Source organism: Myodes glareolus, chromosome 3, assembly GCF_982192425.1.
Source record: "Myodes glareolus chromosome 3, mMyoGla1.1, whole genome shotgun sequence".
Taxonomy (NCBI): Eukaryota; Metazoa; Chordata; class Mammalia; order Rodentia; family Cricetidae; genus Myodes; species Myodes glareolus.
In genome coordinates this window covers 59,388,976-59,411,257 of record NC_142028.1, presented here as the reverse complement: position 1 = coordinate 59,411,257, position 22,282 = coordinate 59,388,976, and the positions used below count along the sequence as shown (strand labels likewise).

At 43.9% G+C, this 22,282-nt stretch overlaps 1 protein-coding gene across 1 annotated transcript in view; it reads left to right on the top strand.

Annotated features, from left to right (window-relative positions):
* Positions 1–22,059, top strand: part of Fam194c (family with sequence similarity 149 member C) — a 63,946-nt gene extending 41,887 nt beyond the window's left edge. Inside the window, 6 exon segments of the mRNA XM_085686739.2 lie at positions 12,859–13,162; positions 14,879–14,986; positions 16,114–16,256; positions 20,654–20,749; positions 21,256–21,390; positions 21,880–22,059. Coding sequence (XP_085542865.1) covers positions 12,859–13,162; positions 14,879–14,986; positions 16,114–16,256; positions 20,654–20,749; positions 21,256–21,390; positions 21,880–21,973 — 880 coding nt within the window. The 3' untranslated portion in view covers positions 21,974–22,059.
* Positions 22,060–22,282: the final 223 nt, after the last annotated feature.

Below are 22,282 nucleotides of genomic sequence, written 5' to 3'. Positions count from 1 at the left end.
TACATATAACAAAACAGTTATCAATCAAGAATTACAGTCACAATATTTATAACTATATCTTTATCATAATAATAGAAAACTATAACTATGACTATCCATTCTTCAACTCCATCAAAGACTCCAGAAGGATATAATATTACCTAAGTAAACAAGAAGTAAGCAACTTTCAAAACTCTAGAAATGACAGAGACATTTTGCTGCCTGGACAGTCACCCAAAGTTCCTCTGTACTGTTGGGGCATCCATCTTCGGCCTTCAGGCCCATAGTATCCAGAGACATTTCCATGAAGCAGGAAATTTCAAAGGCAGTTCAGTCACTATCTGCTGTGTCCTGCAGAATGTCTCGTAGACTCTTTTATGAATCAAGAACCCTGAAAGATCATCTCACCTTTAGGCAAGTTCAGCAGTCCTCTCTCTGCGGGTTCTCTGTGTCCAGTTTATGCAACAGTCCAGGCAAGAGCAGTTTCTTGCCCAAATGGCTAACCAACTCCATAAGGAGCCTCTTCGATGCCGATCTTCCTCTTGAAGTAGCTTGGTGCTGCCAGGAGCAAACGTGTCTCATTATCCTAAGTTATTAAAACATTAAATGCCATGTTCTGTAGTCTTTGAAAGATATGAATGTCTATCTGAAATATATCCATGCACTTCTAGAAAATCAGGCTAACATTACTACAAGCTTGACTATTATCGATGATTATCCATTAACAACCTATATTTTTAATTATACATTGCATTTTTGAATGAATTACACAATCAAAATCAGAAATATATACACATATAACAAAATTGACCTTAAAATCCATACCAATGCAAATTATTCATTTCTGTATCATATCCCCCTTTAAATGTAAAAGAACATTTATAAGCAATATTTGGGAATATGGACGTAGTTATTTCTCTCCAAACTTCTTCCTGCTGTATAGGGGCACAGTTAATCAGGTCTTTCATGGTATAACCTGTCTGCCAGGTTCATCTCAGTTGGCAATTGAGTGAAGTAATTTCTTGAGGGTGTTCACAGCAACCTTTCAGGAGGACGTGGTCTATCATACCATATTGGGATAGAAGCAATCCACAGGGTCTCATCCTCTGTGAAAACAAAAGAAGGACCTCCTTTCCAAAGCATCATATTCTTAGACCCAAATTCTGAAGTCAAGGTATTTTCAAAATATCTATCTTGGATTAATTCTGCAGCATTTATAAGCAAATGTCTTTTGGCGACTGTTGCTCCTTCCTCAGCATTCAAACAATTAAAAGAGAGCATAATAGCATACAGTATCAAGATTCTCTGTGTATTTTCCATCTTTATGATGGCTTTATTTTAACCTCTATTTCTTTTATTTTTACTTTTACTTTTTGAGACTGGTTCTCTGTATATCTTTGTCCTGGAATAACTCTGTAGACCAGGCTGTCCTTGAACTCAGAGATCTGTCTGTCTCTGCTCCCCAGTGCTGGGATTAAAGGCGTGTGCTACCACACCTTGAACTCAGAGATCCTTCTGTCTCTGCCTCCCAGGCATTGGGATTAAAGGTGTGTGCTACCACACCTTGAAGTCACAGAGGTCAATCTACCTCTACCCCTTGAAGTCACAGAGGTCAATATGCCTCTACCTCCAGGGCATTGGGATTAAAGGTGTGTACCACCACACATAACCACTCTCTTTTTACTTTAAGAACTTTAACTTTTATCCTGCATTTATTTGTAACACACTATAAACCATTTAGAGGTTTCTTCATCTTTGAATCTCTCTTTACTGTATATCTCTCCTTTTTTCTGACCACATGAGCCTAAAACCGTGGCTTTGACAGCTGGATCTAGGCCATTTCTTAGCTTTCCAGCCTCATGACAGAGGTACTGCTGAAGCCATTTTTATTGTCACAACTCTGTGGCATTTCAAAGTCCGTGTCAGCAAGCAAGCCGCAGCATTCTGCTCACAGACCACACTCAGTCGGACTGCCTGCCTGAAAGAGTCAGAGATTGCCCTGGCAGGACAGCACAGAAAGCTGGCATTTTAAAACGGCACAGCTTTTTTCCTGCTACAGCTGAAAACCGAAAAGCATGCGTTCAGCTTTTTGTCAACACCATTTAAGTGTTTTGTAACAGGACCTTTTAAAAGAGCTGCAAGGTTTTGCAGCTGAAGCTGAGTCAGGAAGCCTCCCTTAGATGAGAGTGCTTGCTTGCCTCTAGCAAACAGAGCAGACCTGAGAAATTGCTGCTACCAACAAAACATGCTTTACTCTATTCTTTCCCAAGCTTTCTCAAGCTTTCTGTGGATTCAGTTATCCACGTTGGGTGCCATCTGTAGTGAGGAACTGCAGGCAGACCTGCTTTTCATCCCGCCCGGTTCCCGCACAGCTAGCTTAGCCCCAGAAATAACAACACGCAAATTGTATTCATTTAAACACTGCCTGGCCCATTATCTCTAGAGAGTTAGTTACTGGCTAACTCTCACATCTTGATTAACCCATTTCTAATAATCTGTGTAGCACCACAAGGTGGTGGCTTACTGGAAAAGATTCAGCATGTCTGACCTGGTGGCTGGCTTCATGGCATCTGCCTCATTGCCCTCTTCCCAGCATTCTATTCTGTTTACTCCGCCTACCTGATTTTCTGTCCTATCAAAGGGCCAAGGCAGTCTCTTTATTGACCAATGAAAATAACACAATAGACAGATAACCCTCCTCCATCACCTGCCTTTGCAGCTCCCACTCTAGGGGTTGAGAAGGGTAGGAGATACACATGGATTTAAATGGTATCTTTGACTTTTTGAACATTTATTTATTTATTGTTTATGTATATGTATGTATATGGGTATACACATGCCATAGACTACATGTAGAGATCAAAGGATACCTCACAGGAGTTGGTTTTCTTCTCCCACTGTGTGAGCTCCAGAGATTGAACCTGAGTTGTCAGCCACAGCATCTTTACCTGATAAGCCATCTCACTGACCCAAAAATGATGTCATTCCAGATGGCCATAATATAACTGGAGGTTTCTTTTTAGTCTGTCAGTTCTCAAATAACCATGTTGGGCGCCAATTTGTAGACGGAGACTGCTGTTCATTTTCCAGCCACCCAGACTGGAAATAATCACACAGAAACTATATTAATTAAAACACTGCTTGGCCAATCACTTAAGCATATCATTAGCTAGCTCTTGTATCTTAAATTAACCCATTTACATTATTTTATATTTTACCATGAGGCTCCTGGTTTACTGGTAAGGTTCTGAACAGCATCTGTCTCCCTTGGCAGCTATATGGCATCTCTCTGACTCTGCCTTCTTTCCTCCTCTATCTGTTTGGCATTCCACCTTACTCTATTCTGCCCTGCCATAGGCCAAAGCAGCTTCTTTATTAACCAATGGTAATAAAACATATTCACAGCATACAGAGGGGAATCCCACATCATCAGACTGTTTGACTGGTGGCTCAGACTACTTACTGGCTAGATCTACATATAAATTAACCCATTTCTAATAATATGTGCATCACCACGTGTCCAGTGACTTACTGGTAATACTCTGGCATCTAACTCCTTCAACAGCTGTTGTCGTCTCTCTGACTCTGCCTTCCTTTTACCTTTATCTTTGCTTGAAATTCCTGCCTGGCTCTATTCTGCCTGAATATTGACCAAATCAGCTTCTTTATTAACCAACTATAATAAAACCTATTCACAGCATAAAGAAGGGCATCCCACATCACCCTTGGGCTAATAAGAAAAGGTTTAGAACAGTGTGACATAATAGAGACTGGTCATGGGCCAAATCTAGCCTGGATGCCTAATTTTTTAATCTATTTTTAAATGCTTTGGGCAGAACCAAAAGAAGACTATTTTATGACATATGAAATGAGAGGAAACTCATTAGTATTCGTTGATGATATTCTATTGGAACACAGCCATGTCCACCATTTCCCACCTTCCATAGATGCTTCCCCATAGCATGAAAATGCCGAGTCCTCGTGACAGAGTTCATCAGGCCTCTGAAGGGTGGGATACTTACTTTCCAGTCCACTGTAGAAAAGACTAGCCCATTCCTGGAACAGAGTGGCTGTGGAGTAGACTGGCAAGACTGCCTTCAATCAGAGGGTCAGGAAAGCTGTTCTAAAGTGATATTTAAAGGGAGAAGTGAAGGATTAGAAAGAAGCCGCCCAAAGAGATGTGATAAAGGAATATTACAGAGCCCCAGGGGACAAGGACAAGCTTGGCATGTGTGAGAGCTATTAAGAGCAGTGTGGTTGGGATGTCACAAAGGAGGCCATAGAGCTGGCAAGTACAGATAATTGCCACCAGCCCAACATCATGAATTTGACCTCTGAGACCCACATGGTAGGAGAGAACTGACTCCTAAAAGTTTTACTCTTACATTCCGCTGTGGCACAAATACACACGCACAATCAATGTAATTTTTAAAAATCTTTTTTTTTAAGAATAAAGCTATGATATTAGTTGAGAACACAGGAGCAAGCAGGAGGTTAATCAAGTCGCCTCGCTATGCTAGAGGTGCCATCCCATATGTGGAAATGGAACCTCATTAATTTATCTTTTTTTTTAAAAAGCTTAAAATATGTATATTGGGGCTAGTGAGATGCCTCAGTGGGTAAGGGACTGTTTTATCAAATTTGATGACCTGAGTCCAATCCCTAGGAATTTACATGGTAGAAGAGAGCTGAGTCCCACAAGTTGTCCTCTGACTTCCACATGCATGTGTGCAATGGCACATGCATGTTTACAAATAGACATGTATAATTTAAAGTATATATTTTAAAATATGAAACTGAGCCAAGTGGTGGTGGTGCACGCCTTTAATCCCAGCACTCAGGAGGCAGAGGCAGGCGGATCTCTGTGAGTTTGAGGCCAGCCTGGTCTACAAGAGCTAGTTCCAGGACAGGCTCTAAAACTACAGCGAAACCCTGTCTCGAAAAACCTATATAAAGAATGAGAAAATTCTACCCACATGGCTCAAGTGCACAGACCCGGTAGCCACCAAGTCAGGAACAGACCCTTACCCACTTCCTAGAAGTTCCTTTATGCCAATCCAGTCTTTGCTTCCTTCCTCCCCAGGCCAAACATTGTGAACACTACAGACTAGCTTTTGTTCTAACTTTATGTGAATGGATGTGTGTGGTTTATTTTCTTGGTGTGTGTTTTTTTTCATTCATTGTTATGAATTGACATTTCCCAATGTCCTGTGCACAGCACTCATTTGTTTCCTCTCTTCACTATATAACAATTTATTCTGTGATCATGCCACGGACCGTGCATTCTAGTGACATAGGTGTTTGGTTGTTCATGGCTGTTGTGCTGCAAAATTGTGCTGCTGTGGGCATTTGTCTTTCATGTGATCATCAAATGCCAAGGTATAAAACCAGAGTGTGTATAGATATGCTCTGCTCCCTGTATAGATGATTGGTCTTCCAGTCACTCTAGCAAGCTCAGCTCCCAGCAGCAGTGTATGAGAGCTCCAGTTCTCCAGTTGCTCCACATTCTTACCAGTGATAATGTTGCTCTTCTTTCTCTGTCTAAAAAAATGGGGTGTGTGTGTGTGTGTGTGTGTGTGTGTGTGTACATATGCACACTTGGGGGACATTGAATGCCCTATCATTGAATACTCTATGATTCTCTGCCTTATTTCCTTGGAACAGGGTTTCTCACTGAGCTCTGAGTTGCTCTGGCATTCAGCAAGTCCCAGTAATCTTGTCTCCATTCTCTCATAGCCTGTGGCTATAGGAACTTGTGGTCATACCCTGCTTTTTATTTAGGTATTGGGGATTTTAACTCAGGTCTTTGTGCTTGTGCAGCAAACACTTTTACTTTATGGACTGTTTCCCTAACTCCTAGATTATGTTTCACACTGCGTCCATTTTGAGATAATTTTGTATAAGATACAGTGTATGATTTGAAATTTGTTGGTTTTACACAGATCTTACAAATTTGTTGGTCTTATATATTTGTTTCCACAGCATTAAAAAAATAGATACTTTCCTTCATTAACTTGTCTTTGCCCTGTTCTAAAGAAAAACGGCGGGTCATATTTATGTGGGTCTCTTTCTGTACTGTTTTATTAACATGACTTTCAAATATAGAAGCAGCCTTGTATTTCTGGATAAACTTCTTTCAATTATAAAGGTTTTTTCCCCCCTGTATTTCTGGGTACAACTTGCTAAGATTTTGTTTAAGCTTTTGCATATATACTTGTAAGGGTTCTTCATGAATGATTTTTCTTTTCTGGAAATATTATTGTCTGACTTACAAGAGCAATACTGACTTTTAAAAAATAAATTGGGAAGTATATCTCCTTTATTTGTGTTGGATCCAGGTCTTTTCCTTTAAAGGTTTGCTAAGATTAACCAGAAACCATCTTACTCAGAGTCTCCTTTGTAGGGAAGTTTTTAAAAACAAAATTGTTTTTATAAATATGAAGCTAGTTAGGCCACTTGTTTTTTTTTCTTGAATGAATGTTTAGTGATTCATGTCTTTAAGGGGATTAGTCATCCAAATTATTGGATTTATAGACATGGAGTTATTCCTAGTTTTCCCTTGGTAACTTCTTTCGAAAACTTTTTATGTTTATTTGGTATTTGTGCATAATCACTTGTAACTAGTATACAAGGGAGGTCAGAGGATAGGCAGGTTCTTGCTGAGGTAGGCGCTCTCTTTTCTCCATGTGAATGGGTGGGTCCCAGGAATTGAGCTCAGGTTGTCGAACTTCTGGCCAGTGCCTTTACTGGCTGAGCTCATATGATCTCCTTAATGTCTGTAGGATCTCTAGTGTTATCTTCTCACTTCTGCCACTTTTTGCTTCATGTATTTAGGACTCCCTGGTCCATACATACAGATATAATCACTGTGTTTCAACATGGAATAACTTCTCTCCATTGTCATGTTTTTCTTTTAATATCATTTTTAGTTGCAATTATTTGTGTATGTGTATGTGTGCATGTATATGCTCATGAGTGCAGGTGCTTGTGGAGACAAGAAGAGGGTGTCATATCTCCTGGAATCATCCAGTATGGTGCTGGGAACTAAACTTGGATCTTCAGCAAGAAGAGTTCATGCTCTTAACTAGTGAGTGATTTTTCTGGTCCCAGCCTATAATGATTTTTTACTTATATTTTTCTGGTATCAGTATAACTACTCCTTTTTTCCTAAATATTATTTGATTGATATACTTTATTTCAACCTATCATTTTCGACTTAATTATATATTTGAATCTAAAATGCATCCCTATGGAGAACATGTATTAGAGCATAGATCATGGTTCTATTAAGATTTCTATATATTATTTACTTATTTGCTGTCAACTTATCTCTTTTTTATTTTATTTATTTATTTGTTTATTTATTATGTATACAATATTCTGTCTGTGTGTATGCTGCAGGCCAGAAGAGGGCACCAGACCCCATTACAGATGATTGTGAGCCACCATATGGTTGCTGGGAATTGAACTCAGGACCTTTGGAAGAGCAGGCAATGCTCTTAACCTCTAAGCCATCTCTCCAGCCCCTCAACTTATCTCTAAATGTGGTGGGTTGCTTCTCTTCTTTTCCTCTCAAGGTTCTCGTGTGTGTGTGTGTGTGTGTGTGTGTGTGTGTGTGTGTGTGTGTGTGTGATGTTGTTGCTGTATTGTTCTTCGAGACAGGGTCTCAGAAATAGCCCAGGCTGGCCTGGGACTGTTTAATTCTCCTATTTTAAGCCTCTTGAATACTGGGTTTGCAGTACCACCACACACACCTGCCTTTCTCTTAACAGTTTGTCTGTGAAGAGTCTACTATACTAATCTTACTAATGTTGCTGGCTCTCTGTTGCTGAGATTCACTGTTGACTTTTTCATTTCAGCCATTGTGCAATCAGTTCTAGTTTTGTTTTGTTATATTTTAATTTCTGCCTCTATTGATTTCCTATGTTTGATGAGACACTGTTCTTCTGGGTTCCTTTGGTTCTTGTTCCTTGACTTGCTTTGAGTATATCTAAAAGTTAACTTAAACCCCTTTTTTAGGAAGTCTAATTCCTAAGGAGCAATTTCTTCTTAGTGTTTTTTTTGTATATTCCTTATAACCTTTTCTTGACAACTGATCATTTTAAATATAGTAGCCATTGAAGACCAACTCTTTTTTCCCTAGGGTTCCTTGTGTTGGATTTGTTTGTTTAGTTTTTTTACAAACTCTTTTTGCGAGGACAATGTCCTTTATTGCTCACAGTTACTGGTGTTCAGCTAGTGATTTAACCTGAGAGCCCCTGAAGCTAAGGCCCAGAACATTTTTGCTGTTGCAGATAGCTCTGTGTTGGGGCATTACTCCTTTTAGCCTTTGCCCAGGGCATCCACAACTGTGTATCAACATTATCACTCTATACTTGCATAGCTCCAGAGGTGAAAGATGAGGGTGGTCTTGGGTCTCTCCCAACCTGACACCTCGGTCCTCCAGTGTGCTTGAGAAGCTTTAAAGCCTCCATTTTGCCATATACTTCCTTCCTTCATCTTTTGGTTTTTTATTTCCTATTGGGGCTTTCTTTTTTCTTTTTCTTTTTTGTCTATGCCCATGTGTTTTCCTTTGCACAAGAAGTCATGCCTGATATTTTTTTTTGCCTTTGCATGTGTTCTTATTAGCTCTCATTGTTGCTGTGAAAAAGCACTGACCAAAATAAAACTGGGAGAGTGTCTTAGTCAGGGTTTCTATTGCAGTGAAGAGACACCATGACCACAGCAACTCATATAAAGGAAAACATTTAATTGGGATGATTTACATTTTTAGAAGTTTAGTCCATTATCATCATGACAGGACATGACTGCATGCAGGCAGACATGGTGCTGGAGAAGGAGCTGAGAGTTCTACACCTCGATCCACAGTAAACAGGAAGTGAACTGTGTACCACACTGAGTGTAGCTTGAGCACAGGAGATCTCAAAGCATCGCTCCCACACCCACAGTGACACACGTTCTCCAATAAAGCCACATCTACTCCAACAAAGTCACTCCTCCTAATAGTGCCACTCCATGTGAAGCTATTTTCCTTCAAACCACCATAGGGAGGAAAGGATTTATTTGACATACAGGTTATAGTTCATTTCTGAAGGAAGACAGTAACAGAAGCAGATAACATGTAGGGACCTTGCTTACTGACTTGTTTCCCTTGGCTTGCTCAGTTACCTCTCACAGACAGCCCAAAACAACTTGCCTAGAGATGGCACCAACCACCATGGGCTGGGCTCACCCACATCACTTAGCAATAAAGAAAAATCCCCGCAGACATGCCCAGGCCATTCTGAGGCTTTCTCTGGTGTCAAGTTGATAGATAGAACTGACTATGACAAGTGTTTTCAATAGTTGTCTTCTGGGGCTTCTCAAGGCAGGTCCTGAGCTAATCCCTTAGGGAACCCAGACAGGTCAGTCACCCCTCCACAATTCTTTGAGTCTGAGTCCACATTGCCTACTTTATAACAGCATGCAAGCTAGGAATAGGACTGGCAGAGAAATACCAGCTTCCTTGCCCCAAAGCTTGGCAGATTCTGGTTCCTGAGCTTTACTTAAGTTTGTTTTGATTGGTTTTGGTCAGTTTGTCTATATACATACTGGCCCAGTCTCCCTCTCTCCCTCTCTCTTTCCCCAACTTTGTTGCCACCTCTAGTGGAATAATAGTTTTGATGTTCTACCCTGCTAATTTTGTTGACTTCTCTGTTTCCAAAGTTTTAAGAACTCGTTCTGAATCCTTGTAGGTAAATTGATTGTTCATTACTTTGTCCTCATTTCAACAGATGTTAATGCGTGTGTGGGGGTGTGTGCATGCATGTGTCTGTGTGTATATGCATGTGTGCTTGCGTGCATCTGTGTGTGTGTGTGTGTGTGTGTGTGTGTGTGTGTGTGTGTGTACTATATGTGGATGTACTTATCTATGAGTATACATGTGGAACCAGTACATGTGGAGGCCAATGTAAATTTACTTCAGTGTCTTCCTCTACCATTGTTCACCTTACTTTCTGAGAAAGATTTCTCACTAAACTTGGAGTTTGTAGTTCAGCTAGACTGGCTGGCCAGCAAGACCCTGGGATCTGTCTATCACTACCCACCTCCAGGAGTTATATATGTGCCCTGCCATGCCCAGCTTTTTACATGTGTGCTAGGAACACAAACTTAAGTCTTATGCTTGCACAATGAGCACTTCACTCACTGAGCCATCTGTCCAGCCCCAAATGTTGGCTTTTCTAATACACTCCTGGGTCTTCACATAGCAACCAACTACTCGCTATAGCTGGGTATGGAGTTCCTGCCTTAGTTTCTTCTTTGCGTTTTGTACTTTTACCCCAAAGGTCTTTTCTCTTTGCTTTGTTTGCTTTGTTTGATCATTTGAAACAGGGTTTCTAGCCCAGACTGGGTCTAGAACTCCCTACGTAGTTGAGAATGACCTTGAACTTCTGGTCCTCCTGCCTCTACCTCCCAAGAATTGGGATTACAAATCTATATCACCATAGCCAGTTTGAGTTCTGGACTTTTAAATTGGTTGCAAGGCTTCCTTGCTCCAAAATTGCAGAATTAATTTGTTCTATTTTCACTATTACAAATTGTAAGAAATTATAAAGTCAAATTCTCCCACATTAAAAGCCTTAATCACTTTGAATATCTCTGGTATAAATCATGGTGAATAGATTCAAGATTCTCCATGGATGTTTAGGTTCTTAAACAAGAAATACTCTACTTTATTTTTATTATTTATTTGGTGTTGTGGGTCAAATCCAGGACCTCACATACTCTAAATGTGTGCTCCATCACTGTGCTCCACCCCTCTTCCACAAACAGATTCACTTACTAGCTTTGCTCAGTGAATTTAAATTTCCTCTGAAGAATTTTAAATTGTAAAACTAGGTATGATAGTGTATGGGTATAATCACAGCACAAAGGAGGCTGAGGCAGAAGGATTACCATGAGTTCAAAGCCAGCCTGGGATACCTGGCAAGACGCTGTCAGAAAAAAAAGATAAGTCAGGCTAACCTGGGCTGTAACACAGAGAAACCCTGTCTTGAAAAAGAAAGAAGTGTAGCGGACCCAGGCTCAAGTCCTAGTATTCATATGGCAGTTCACACCTCCAGTTTCAGGTGGTCTGATGGCCTCTTCTGTGTACTGTGCACACACTTATATACAAAGAAAATACACATGAAATAAAATGAATATGTGCAAAACAAACTTAACAAATGATGAATCATGGCATTGCTCTTATTTTAGGATGACTTGGTTCTGATTTGCCTGAGGCCTTGCTAATATAAAGACTTCATTGAGCTTGGGCAACCCATGGGAGGGAACCTACTGTATTTTGACCTGTAAATGGTAATAGCAGTTTCTGTCCTGTGGGGTTTCTACAAAATTAACCATGGAAATGCCTATTCAAGGGCCATAGAGCCTGTAAAATATTAAATGTGTAAGACGGCAATGATGAAAGGAGTGAAAAAAAGAGTACTTTACATCTACTGGTGCTTATTTAGACAAAGCACCATGCTGCTATGTCAGCACATAGGAGGTGGCTGATAAATGCTAGAGTGTTGACTGAATTTCTATTGCATCTTTGATTTGCCACGTGTTCCTGTCGTATTCCACCAATCGAAATACTGCAGGTAGCTAATTTCTTGGTACTTGTAGTGGAATAGAAAAGTATAATAATAAAAATAAGGGGGGATATATAGTATGTTAAACAGTAGGCAATGCTTGAGAGAAAGAAAATAGGCAAGAAAGAGTGTTGAGGTGGAAACATTCAATGGGGTGCTTAGAAAGTCAACAGGAAGGCAACATTTCAATAAATGTAAAGGTGACGAGAGGGAATAAGCAAAGGCAGAAGTCAGTTTGGCCATGCGAGACTTCCTAGGGAACATGGTGAGAGTGCTGGGAAGTATGAGGAGCTTGAGGGGAATGAGAAGCAGAAGCTAGATCTGATACAGAGTGCTGCTGCCTCCAACAGAATCCCTTAGTGGATCCAAGAGAGATCAGGGAGGGAAGTGTAAACCCCTAGGAACTTCTTAAGATGGACTATGTTGGGGGTAGTGGAGGGCAGTTAGATTCTGTGTAATTTGTTGTTTTATTACTTTTTATCCTTTGGCCCTTTTGGGGGCTTGCCACCCAGCACCCAAATACACACAGAGGCTTATTATTGCTTATAAATGCCTGGCCTTAGCTTGACTTTTTTCTAGCCAACTTTTCTTTACTTATACTATCTACCTTTTGCCTCTGGACTTTTACCTTTTTCTATTTCTCTATATCTTTTCTTTCCTTCTTATTCCATGTCTGACTGTGTGGCTAGTCCCCTTCTTTCCTCCTTGTTCTCTTGCTTCTCCTACTCTCCTCAAAGATTTCTCCTCCTATTTATTCTGTCTGTCTGCAAGTCCTGCCTTTCCTTTTTTCTGCCTCGCTATTGGCCGTTCAGCTCTTTATCAGACCATCAGGTGTTTTAGACAGGCAAAGTATCACAGCTTCACAGAGTTAAACAAATGCAACATAAAAGAATGCTCCACATCTTTGCATCATTAAACAAATGTTCCACATCATAAACAAATGTAACATATCTTAAAATAATATTCTACAACAAATATGGATCTGTCAAACTGGGGAAGAGGCTTGTGGATGGGAATGGTAAGATAGGGGTGTGGCGTGAGAATCATGGATGACTGACATGTTAGTCGAATAACTTCTTATGCCTCCTTTTGCACATGAGGAAACTGAGGCCTGGCATGATTAGGGGTCCCTCCTCTGAGGACCTGGACCAGGATCTGCCTACAGCCCTGGCACTGCAGTGGGCCTCTTTCTGTCTAGAAACAAGAACTGTAGGGTCATAGGTTGAAGCCTGCTCACATGCTCCTATCACTGTGTTCCCTTTTGTAGAGGGAAGCCGAGAGAAGTACGCAGTCCCACCAGATGGGCCGCCTCACCCTATGACTGCCCACTGGTTCTGCGGAGGCTCATTCGCAAGGAAGACATCCGGGCTGGCTGCAAGTGTATTGTGAAGGCACCCCTGGTGTCTGACTTGGAGCTAGAGCGCTTCCTGTCTGCACCCCGAGACCCCAACCAAGTGCTGGTATTTGGGATAATGTCAAGCCAGAATCCCATCAATACTGCACAGCTGCAATGGCTGCTGGACACACTGTATAGCCATCGGCAGCAGGGCCGTTCGTCACCCTGCACCCAGGTTGGTTCAGGATCCAGCAAGGAGACCCCTTGGGCCAGGGACAGAGAGCAGAACCAAATATAACCTCCACTGTATGAGGATGGGTTAGGTGTCTGTCAGTTCCTTTCCTTTCCTGAACCGTGGCATACGCTCCCCTTTCTCTCTGCAGCATTTTGTCCCATCTTCTCTCTTCTGCTCATTCTTCTCTACCAGGATGAATGTCACCACATCAGAGTAGATGCTTCTTCTAGCCTTTGAAACAAGGTCAAGACACAGTCTTTTTCTTTCAGAGAACTTCGCACAGTTTGTGTCCACAAGTGGTGTGAATGTTCAGGGCAAAGACAGTGCCCACCACCCATGCTCTTACAGTTCAGTATATGTGGACTGTTCCCAAGTCCCTCCATGTGCTGGACTTGTGCCAGGCTCTGGGCACCTATTGCTGGTTCAGCATGAGCCAGTCCCTGAAGGAATTCTCAGTATGACTGCAGCCACAGGTCTCTGAAAGGGCCATGGCAGGACAGCTCTGGGAAGTGTGACTTCTGTCTCCTGGGCTCAGGATGAGCTGCCTAGAATGCTCAGGGCTCTGGCAGGGCCTGTGTAGGGATGAGGACGGTTTGAGGTCCCAATTTGTCTAAGAGGTATTGGAGTACAAGGTTTAGGGCACAGGGAACCTCCTCTCTCTTAGAGTTGTTCCAGCCTCCTCATCCTGAGTGTGCCCCCAACAGTGTTGGAGAAGCCCCCAGACTCATGTGGACATGTGAGCTAGGTGACTTCTTCTAAACTGTCTTTCCCCTAAAGCCTGTTGCATTATCCCTTCCCTACTCCCAGCACCCCACCCTCACCCAACTCCCCAGTCACACCCCGCTGCTATAGAGTTCTAAATTTGTGTGGAAAACTTGGGGTAGGGGTCTGCCTGAATACTCCCTCTTAACCTTTCTTTCTAGGAGTGCTGCCTGCCAGCCTGTTCCAGGAGCTCAGCATTTAGGGCCTTTCTAAAATCAGATGTCCCTTCCCCACCAGGGCCCTTCTCTTGACTCTTTTCAAGAGAGCAGCCAGCCACAAGCCTTGCACCCAGCCCTGCAACAGAGCCACATTTATTTCATGCATTCATTTCCAGCTTACTTCAATTTAGAGAATGTTCACTGAGAACCTGCTCTGTGCTCACCTGTTTCCTCATGGCAATGTACAATGTTCACCTGGGGGCTATTAATTTTTCACTAACGAATAAAATGCTTAGGTGTCTTACTCCAGCCACAAGCAGTGTGAATGGGGCCAAGATCTGACCTGAAGTAGTTGGAAGGCGGTGAGTCTGCGGATAGGCATGGAAGGTAGTATTGGTCTTTACAGAGACTGAACTTCTGCCCTGGCTAATAACTGGTCATTAGTACTCTCATCCCACAACGGCTGACTGAACACCACAAAGGGGTCCAGAGGGTCAGCCAGGGAGAGGTGGGGTAAAAAGTTTCTCTGAGCTGTGCAACATAGCTTCCTAAATCTGGTCCACTTAGGGCAGGACTCCCATCTTCAGACCTTCCAGAGTGAGGGACATCATAGTCCACAGATCCCAGGGCAAACCTAGTGCTGTCACATGCAGGAGGGTCACTCTAGTGATGACATCCTCCACAGAGGGCTCAGAGCAGATCTGGAGACCTCCTCTGAGGACAGTGATGGCTTCAGGGAAGTTAACGCATGTCTTCTTGCATCAGGGTGACCAGTTCCCACATCTCTATTTGGCAGTGCCGGCATGACCCTTATCGTCTGCTGCGGTATGACCTAGACAGCCCCCTACAGAAGGATCCACCCCTAATGGTGCAGAAGTTTGCTGTGGTGCACGGGATGGTTTTGGTGAGCAGGGGCCCTGCCAAGGGCTGGACATCCATCACCAACCACTACTGTCTCAGCCAGATGGGGGATGGGGGGTAAAGCAATCTTCTCCTACCCACACTGAGGCCCAGAGAACAGGACTTCCTGACAGTCACCCAATAGACTCCCATCCCTATCCTAGGAGATGGAGGGGTTGGGTGACATTAACACAGAAAATCAAATTCTATTCATCTGATTGTTATTAAATTACACTAAAATATTATAAAACTTTGTATGTTTATTGAAAAATAGCGTGTGCAATCTAGAAAATATTTTTGGTTGTGAGCCTAGCTTTTTATGACTGAGCCATCTCTCCAGCCCTCAAGAAAAATAATGACACCTTCCTACCACCCAGGATCTTGCTCATCTATCCAGCACCTAGGTTCTGGAGCCCCTGCTAGGCCACATCCACCTGACACTGTAGTATCTGGCCTTTGCTGTCAAGATACTTTGCTTTCTCCACACACATATATTAGGGCAACGTCTTTCCAGTAAGATAACAGAGCATCATCCCACATCTTCAGTTTGTAGCACCAGCATTTTTACCACTGGATGAGTCTTATTACTACCCATGCTGCTTTTGTTGGACTGTTGGGTTCTTTTCCTCTCTCCCTTATTCCTGTTTTTCTTTTTCCCATAATAATGGTATGATGAATACCCCTGCCTAGCCATCTCTAGACAGATGTCCATGTTGAAGAATGGAGTAGAGGGTATGAGACCTCCATTTCATAAAATGAGCTGAATGGTACATCCTATTATGTGGGTTTGAAGCAGAAGGGGCTTCACAGCTCTAGGTAGGTGGGTAGGAGTCTTGAAAGTATGAAGTGTACATCTGACAGGCCCTCATTAGGGGCCAAAAACTGGGCAGGTTGGGCTGCCCTCTGACTAAAGAGGGCCTTGCAGGGGCTAGGCTCAATCATGTCTCCCTGGGTTGCTGAGGGAGGGTAGCACACATTCCCATGCTGTCAAAGGCCTGAGTCCTATCCCGGCTCTGAGGGACCTGTGGCCAGGCATACCAAGACTTGGAACTTGGCTGTCATTATCGGTCATGCCACTATGTCAATACACTGAAGTGTTTCTTACTTCATTTCTTTCCTATCTTCCAACAGATGTTTGCTGGGGGGAAGCTCCTTTTTGGGGGCTGTCTCCTAAATGGCTATGGCTTCAGCAAGCAGAATCTACTGAAACAGATCTTCCGGGCTCGACAGGATTGCAAAATGGGCTACTTCCTGCCAGATAACTACAAATTCAAGTAAAATTGGATAAAGCATCACACAGGATGGGATAATGGGGCCGTGGGTGGGAAAGCAGGTAGTCCCAAAGAAGTGAGGTGGGGGAGAGCCAGAGCCAGGAAAGTAGAGTGCTATCTCTTCCTACAGTCCCCTGAACAAAAGCTACAGGAGGAGGGTTTTGCAGGTGCACAGGGGAAGAGAAAGAATAGGCAGGAAGAGGTGAAAAGGGTTGTACTGTTAGTCTCTTTGATTGTAAGTTTGGATAAAGGGCTGCGTGAGAAAAGCACTACTTGTTTCCACAATGTCCTGCTCAAATGGAGATAGTGTAAATATGCCTGGGGTGGGCAGGAGGCTCAGTCAACACCCATCAGGTCCAACCTGTGTGCACATTCACCTTGGCTTCTATTGGATTGCTATGTGGGTCTCATAGACACAGACAGTCATTGGTGGAATAGGCTTAGGTATCAGCATCCAACTAAGGTGCTGCCACGTACTAAGCATCTCCAGGCTGGTTCTGGTGAGTGACAGAAGGTAGTCTGAGCTCAGGACACTCTCGTCTAGTCCAGGAGGAGCCTGGGCTTTATGCTAAAGGCTGCATTCCAGGAAGACTGGCAGGTTCCGGATTCCATTGTGCTCCACAGTGCAGGTTCCTGAGAAACTTGCTAGGTTGGGTGTCCTAAGACAAGGTTAGAACCCCACCTTTGCCTTACATTATCTGGGTGACTGTCAGGTGGGCTGATCAGGTGAACTCCCAAATCTTTAACTCTTTGCCTTTACAATGAAGATAATACTCAGTCTCGCAGGACTGTAAGGATTTCACAAAAGAGTATTTGCTAACAAGCTCTGTAAGTGGTAAACAATGATGAAATCCAGGATAATGTAATCTGTAATATCTATACGCAGACCTAAGCTACCTGTGGCGCACCCCTATAGCACCAAGTTAAGTCCCCCATGCTAATTTTCCATCTTTTTGTTTGTTTATTTGTTTGGTTGGTTGGTTCGTTGGTTGGTTGGTTTTTCAAGACAGGGTTTCTCTGTGTAGCCCTGTCTGTCCTGGAATTTGTTCTGTAGACCAGGCTAGCCTCAAGCTCAGAAATCTATCTACCTTCCTCTGTCTCCCAAGTACTGGGATTAAAGGTGTGTACCACCATGCCTGAGTGTAGCTTTCTGTCTTGATGTCAGTTCACCCCAAGGAGCTGAGTTGGTTTTTTTTTCAGTCTGCTTCTCCCCGGGGTTGGGGATACATTCATGGACAATCCATGAAGGTCACACCAAGTGACCCCAATATTTTGGCTGGAAGAGGATGAACCTGTAGGGATAAGGTAGGACAGACAGAAGATCCTGAGTGTTCTGAGTCCCTATCACTCAGAACACCAAGAGAAGAGAGTAGAGCAGCTGGAGACCAGACGTTGGCAGGTCCAGGGAGTTAAAGCTGAGTTTCAGGATCTGTTTACAGTTAATGTGCCAGAGATATGTTGGGTCTTACTGAGCATTTATGTCCATAAACTCAGCACCTTAGATCCCTGTAACAAAAAGATACTAGGAAACAGCAAAAGAAGATGGATTTGTTTACAGTTTGAACAAATAGTGAGGGGTCTAATTATTTCCCCCTACTGTGCTTGTGGCCACCTTATAGTTTATGGAAAACTATGCAACAAAGGATACGGTATATGAAAATTTATCTGTGGGCCCAGAGTTCAGCTTCCTCACCCAAGCCTCTGGGTCCTCGGTGGGAGGGCACAGCAGGTCTGTAGCCAGACAGCCTCAGTGGGAAGACATGTAGAATGTGGTCCTCACATGAACATCCCCGAATGAAACTGTATCTACCTGCACACAATACTCACACTTAGCCCCTGCCTTCTTCTCTAGGGTTGGGGACAGCTAAGGGAGGTCACATGTGGTTTGCAGGCTCCACTTCCTGTGTCTGTGAGCAGAGAGGTGTTACCCTGCCATGTTCACACTCCAGTGAGGATTAGGTACAAGAGGGACCAAATTAGGGCAGTGTGAGATTTCCAGGGAGGCTAAGGGGATGGGAGAGCAGACCAGAGAAAACAGTTTGTCCCCTAGAAGCACAAAGGAACTTAGCCTGCAGCAGTCCCAGAAGTGTGTGAGTATGAGCCCCCCCCTCCATGTAGCAGTAAAATGGCTAGTGGAAACATTTCCTGTCTCCCTCCACCTGGGTTCTTATCCTTCCTTTCCTCAAGAATGAAGTGGACCAGTCAGTGAAGACAACCAATAGGAGGTTGGTTTATTGCTTTAGTGCCAATTTGAGATTAACAACTTTAAATGGGAAAAAAAACAACTTTAAACAGATTGGTACACAGGTTTTGACAATTTAAATGTATCAGGTTTGAATTCTTGCTAGCAGAAGGATGATAGCCTCTTAGAGCTCTTTCAGCTTTGAAAAGTTTTAACAGCTTAAAAATTCTTGGAGGACTTCAGGGCACCAATGTAGAGCAGTCCCTTGCAGAACAAATCTGCTGGTCAAACAACAGGAACACAAAGGTCATGAAGGCTGGAAGCAGCTCAGGAATGAATTGTCATCTGCAGTGGAAGTATAGCATCTTGGAGGCTGAGGCAGAAATGAGTGTTCCTGCCTGCCGCTACTGTTCATGTCCTGGAGGCTGGCTCACATGAATTTCCTGCATAGGAACAATTCTGTCCCCTGCCTGTCTTAAAGGCTGCCTTCAGTGAGGGCAGTCTTCCTTCAGTGAAGATGAGCAACTGGCTGGAGCCCAACCTGAAGTCTTCCTTTTCTTCTTCCTCCCTCGGTTCTAGCAACACTTCTGTCTCTTCATCCCCCAGACCGTCCGAATGTACTGGGTACCTGATGGACTCTGATTTGCTGAATGTGGGTATGCAAATAAAGTGGAAAATAGGATCAATCCTGGAAGAGGTGTTAAACCTACTTGGGGAGGTAGAAGAGCCCTTAGTCCTCCAAAAAGTTGCTAAAAGTTCACAATCAGGTTGCGAAGACTGCAGAGACAGGGACATTAGAAAGAGTATTAGTCTGTCCCTAGTTGCTACAGGAGCTCAGTGGGGAAGATTTTGGTCAGGTTTCTTCTCTTTTTCTTTTGTGGCAGCAAAATATGCAATTGTGTAACATTTGCAAGTGTGCCCGTGACATCTTGTGGCCCTTTGCTGCCTGTGGGACATGGCATGGTCATCAGGGAGAGGAGTGAGGAACTGTAGGCTCCAAGTTCTCTGCTCAGTGTTGCTAGAGTCTGGGTGGGTAGCTATGTCCAGAAAAGCAACCCAGGATCCTGACCTTGAGTCAGGAGCTCTTGGCACAGCACATAAACTTTACAGAAGAAGAAACTGAGGGCTAGCAAGGAAAAGGATGTGCTTTGAATAGGGGATAAGTCCAGGCCGCAGTACAACTATGACCGTTGTTTTCAGTCATGTCCTGAAGGAATGGAACATAACCTTTTTAGAGCTGTTCGTACAGGAGACAATCAAACTCTGTCAGAAACGGCCGCACTCTGCAGGGACCAAAGTGCTTCGAAAACAGTCTTGGCCCCATAAACTGAATGCTGTGTAAATTGTAATGTGCTCAGTGAACCACAGAGAACTTTGCAAATGGTCGTGAAATCTGTGAGAGACAAAGTCCTTTGTAAATTGCCACATCCCTGATAAGTCACAGTGGGCAGTGGGAGCTGCTGAGTGCCCTGTGAACTAGGGAGGGTGTCTAGGCCTCCTCTCAGACCAGCTCAACCTAAACAGCAGAGTACTTTGCAAGCTATCACATGCCGTGCACAGTTGCCAGTCATCTATGAAGTGCCCTGCACAGCACAGCACTTGGTAAACTACATGGCAATCTATGAAGGACAAAGCATCTTATAAACTGTCAAGTACCCTGTGACATACAGACTGGAGTGAAGCCTCGTAAAGATAATCTGGTATGCATATGCCTGTGTGAGAACGTCAAAGGGTTTGTGAATAGTCATGATCTTTATGAACGTCAAGTGAAGTCTTGGTGTGCTCTGAGTGCTACCAGTTGTGAGAGAGTTCTTCACCCCGGATTACTGTACTGTGCCATAGTTTCTGCCCACCCACCTTAGAAGAGGCAGGGTCACCTGAGCCACAAGAGGAGGTTGCCAGGGACTAGTGAGGAGAAGTGGTTGCAGCAAGGGGCCATGTTCCACAGATTCATGTACTGAAATCCTTAGCTCCATGGCGATGGTGTTAGGAACGTGGACACTGGGAAGTGACTAGGTCACACGTACAGAGACTATGAGTGAAGTTAATACCTAGAAGCCAGCTTACCCCTTCTGCTGTGTGAGAGCAGTGAGAGGCTGCCATCCATGGATATCATCCATGAGTGTCACCGGGCACTGAATCTCCTGGCACCTTGATGATAGACTGCCTGTTTTGAGAACTGAGTGCACTTCATGTCAGTGGTCTGTTTGCCATGTAGGCACAGCACTTTTAGAGCAGCCAGAGCAGCCACACTGAGTGGCTTAAGCAGCATCTGCGCATCATCTCAGTTCTGAGGACTGGAAATTGGATGCAGGTACCAGAGGACCATAGTCCTTCTCAAGTCACATTCTAGCCTCTATTTGGCTTTGGTGACAGCATTACTCTGATGTGGCACTAGTCACTCCAGAATGACCGCATCACAACTAATTATATCTATACTGATGCCAGGGTTCTGGGGTTAGAACTTCTGCATATGAATTTGGGGGACACATTCAGTCCACAGCATTGCATGATGGCATCATTTCCTTGACCTCTCCTTTTCTGCTTTGTAAAGCCCTCTGTATCCTGCGGACATTGCCTATGCTCAGTGTAGCATGAACCAGGTAGCTGGTGGCACGGGAACGAGGACTATGCAGTCCCATATAGAAGCCAAGGTTTCCCGAGTCCCCAGAGCAGAAAGTTTCTCCCTTGGCACAAATGGGGGGAAGAGTATTTTGCTGGCCTGTCTAGGAACTGGGATAGGGTGGTATAGCACTGAGAAAACTCTAGACTCTGACCTCTGATCCCTATGCTGTGCCTTCCTACCAGCCTTCCCTACAGCATGTCAACCTTTATCACAAGCCTGGAAGATTCTGAGTCATCTAAAAGGCCCCCATCTGAAGATTTCGAAGGAAGTGTCTCTTCAATGGCGCTTGGGGACAAAGTGGAAAAAGCACCTTCTACCCCCCCTGACAAGTATGTTTTCCCCATGTCTGTCTCTGGTTGGCAGATTAGGAATGGCTCATTATAGGATCTCTAGCTTAATCACAGGCCACTAAGGCTACCATGGCATGGCTTATGCCTTGGAAATCTGTGTCCCTCCAAGGTACAGGCCAGCCCCTGACTTCCAGCCTGTTTTACAGTATCCCATTGGGTGTCAGGGTTGTGCACTAGGATATAACACTTTGCAGCAAGGCCCCACAGTCTGGGCCCATCTGTCAAAAGGATGGAGGCCATCCCCGACTCCAGCAGGTTCCTTGGTGATTGTGACAGGGAACCAAATCAAAATTCTGTAGTGTGACTCTTTTCAGAAAGATGGAAAAGTGCTAAAATTAAACTAATGGTGCCACTGGTCCCCAAAGTTGGAGCTGTCCCCTGCCACTCTTCCCTCCAGGGCCCTCATCACGTGGGCCATGCCCTGCTCGCTTGTTGCCCAATGCCTGCTTCTTCCTGTTGTATATTTAGGTTGAAACAGCCTGAAGAAGAACTGCAGTCCTTCCTCAGGAGTAGGAGGAGCAGTAAGAAGTTAAATAGTAAGAAGTCAGGTTCTAAGAAGTGACACTGGAAGAGCCAACGATGCCCTCCCCACACTCAGCCCTACTTCCTGGTCTCCCATCACCCTTCAATAAATGTGCATGCCTCCAGCATCTGGGTGAGGCAGTGGTGGGTGGGAAAGGCCCAGCTTTGACTCCAAGGAGGCCCAAGGCCTCCGCAACTAGTTTCAGGCCATGTTCTTAGAAACTTACTACTTCCAACTCAGAGCTTCCTCTGTGTCCAGGAATAAGCCTGAATCTGCCATTCTGGTGAACAAATGTCTCATGGTCCAGGGCCTGCCTGCTCAACCATTCAGCAACCCTGGGGAGCCTCA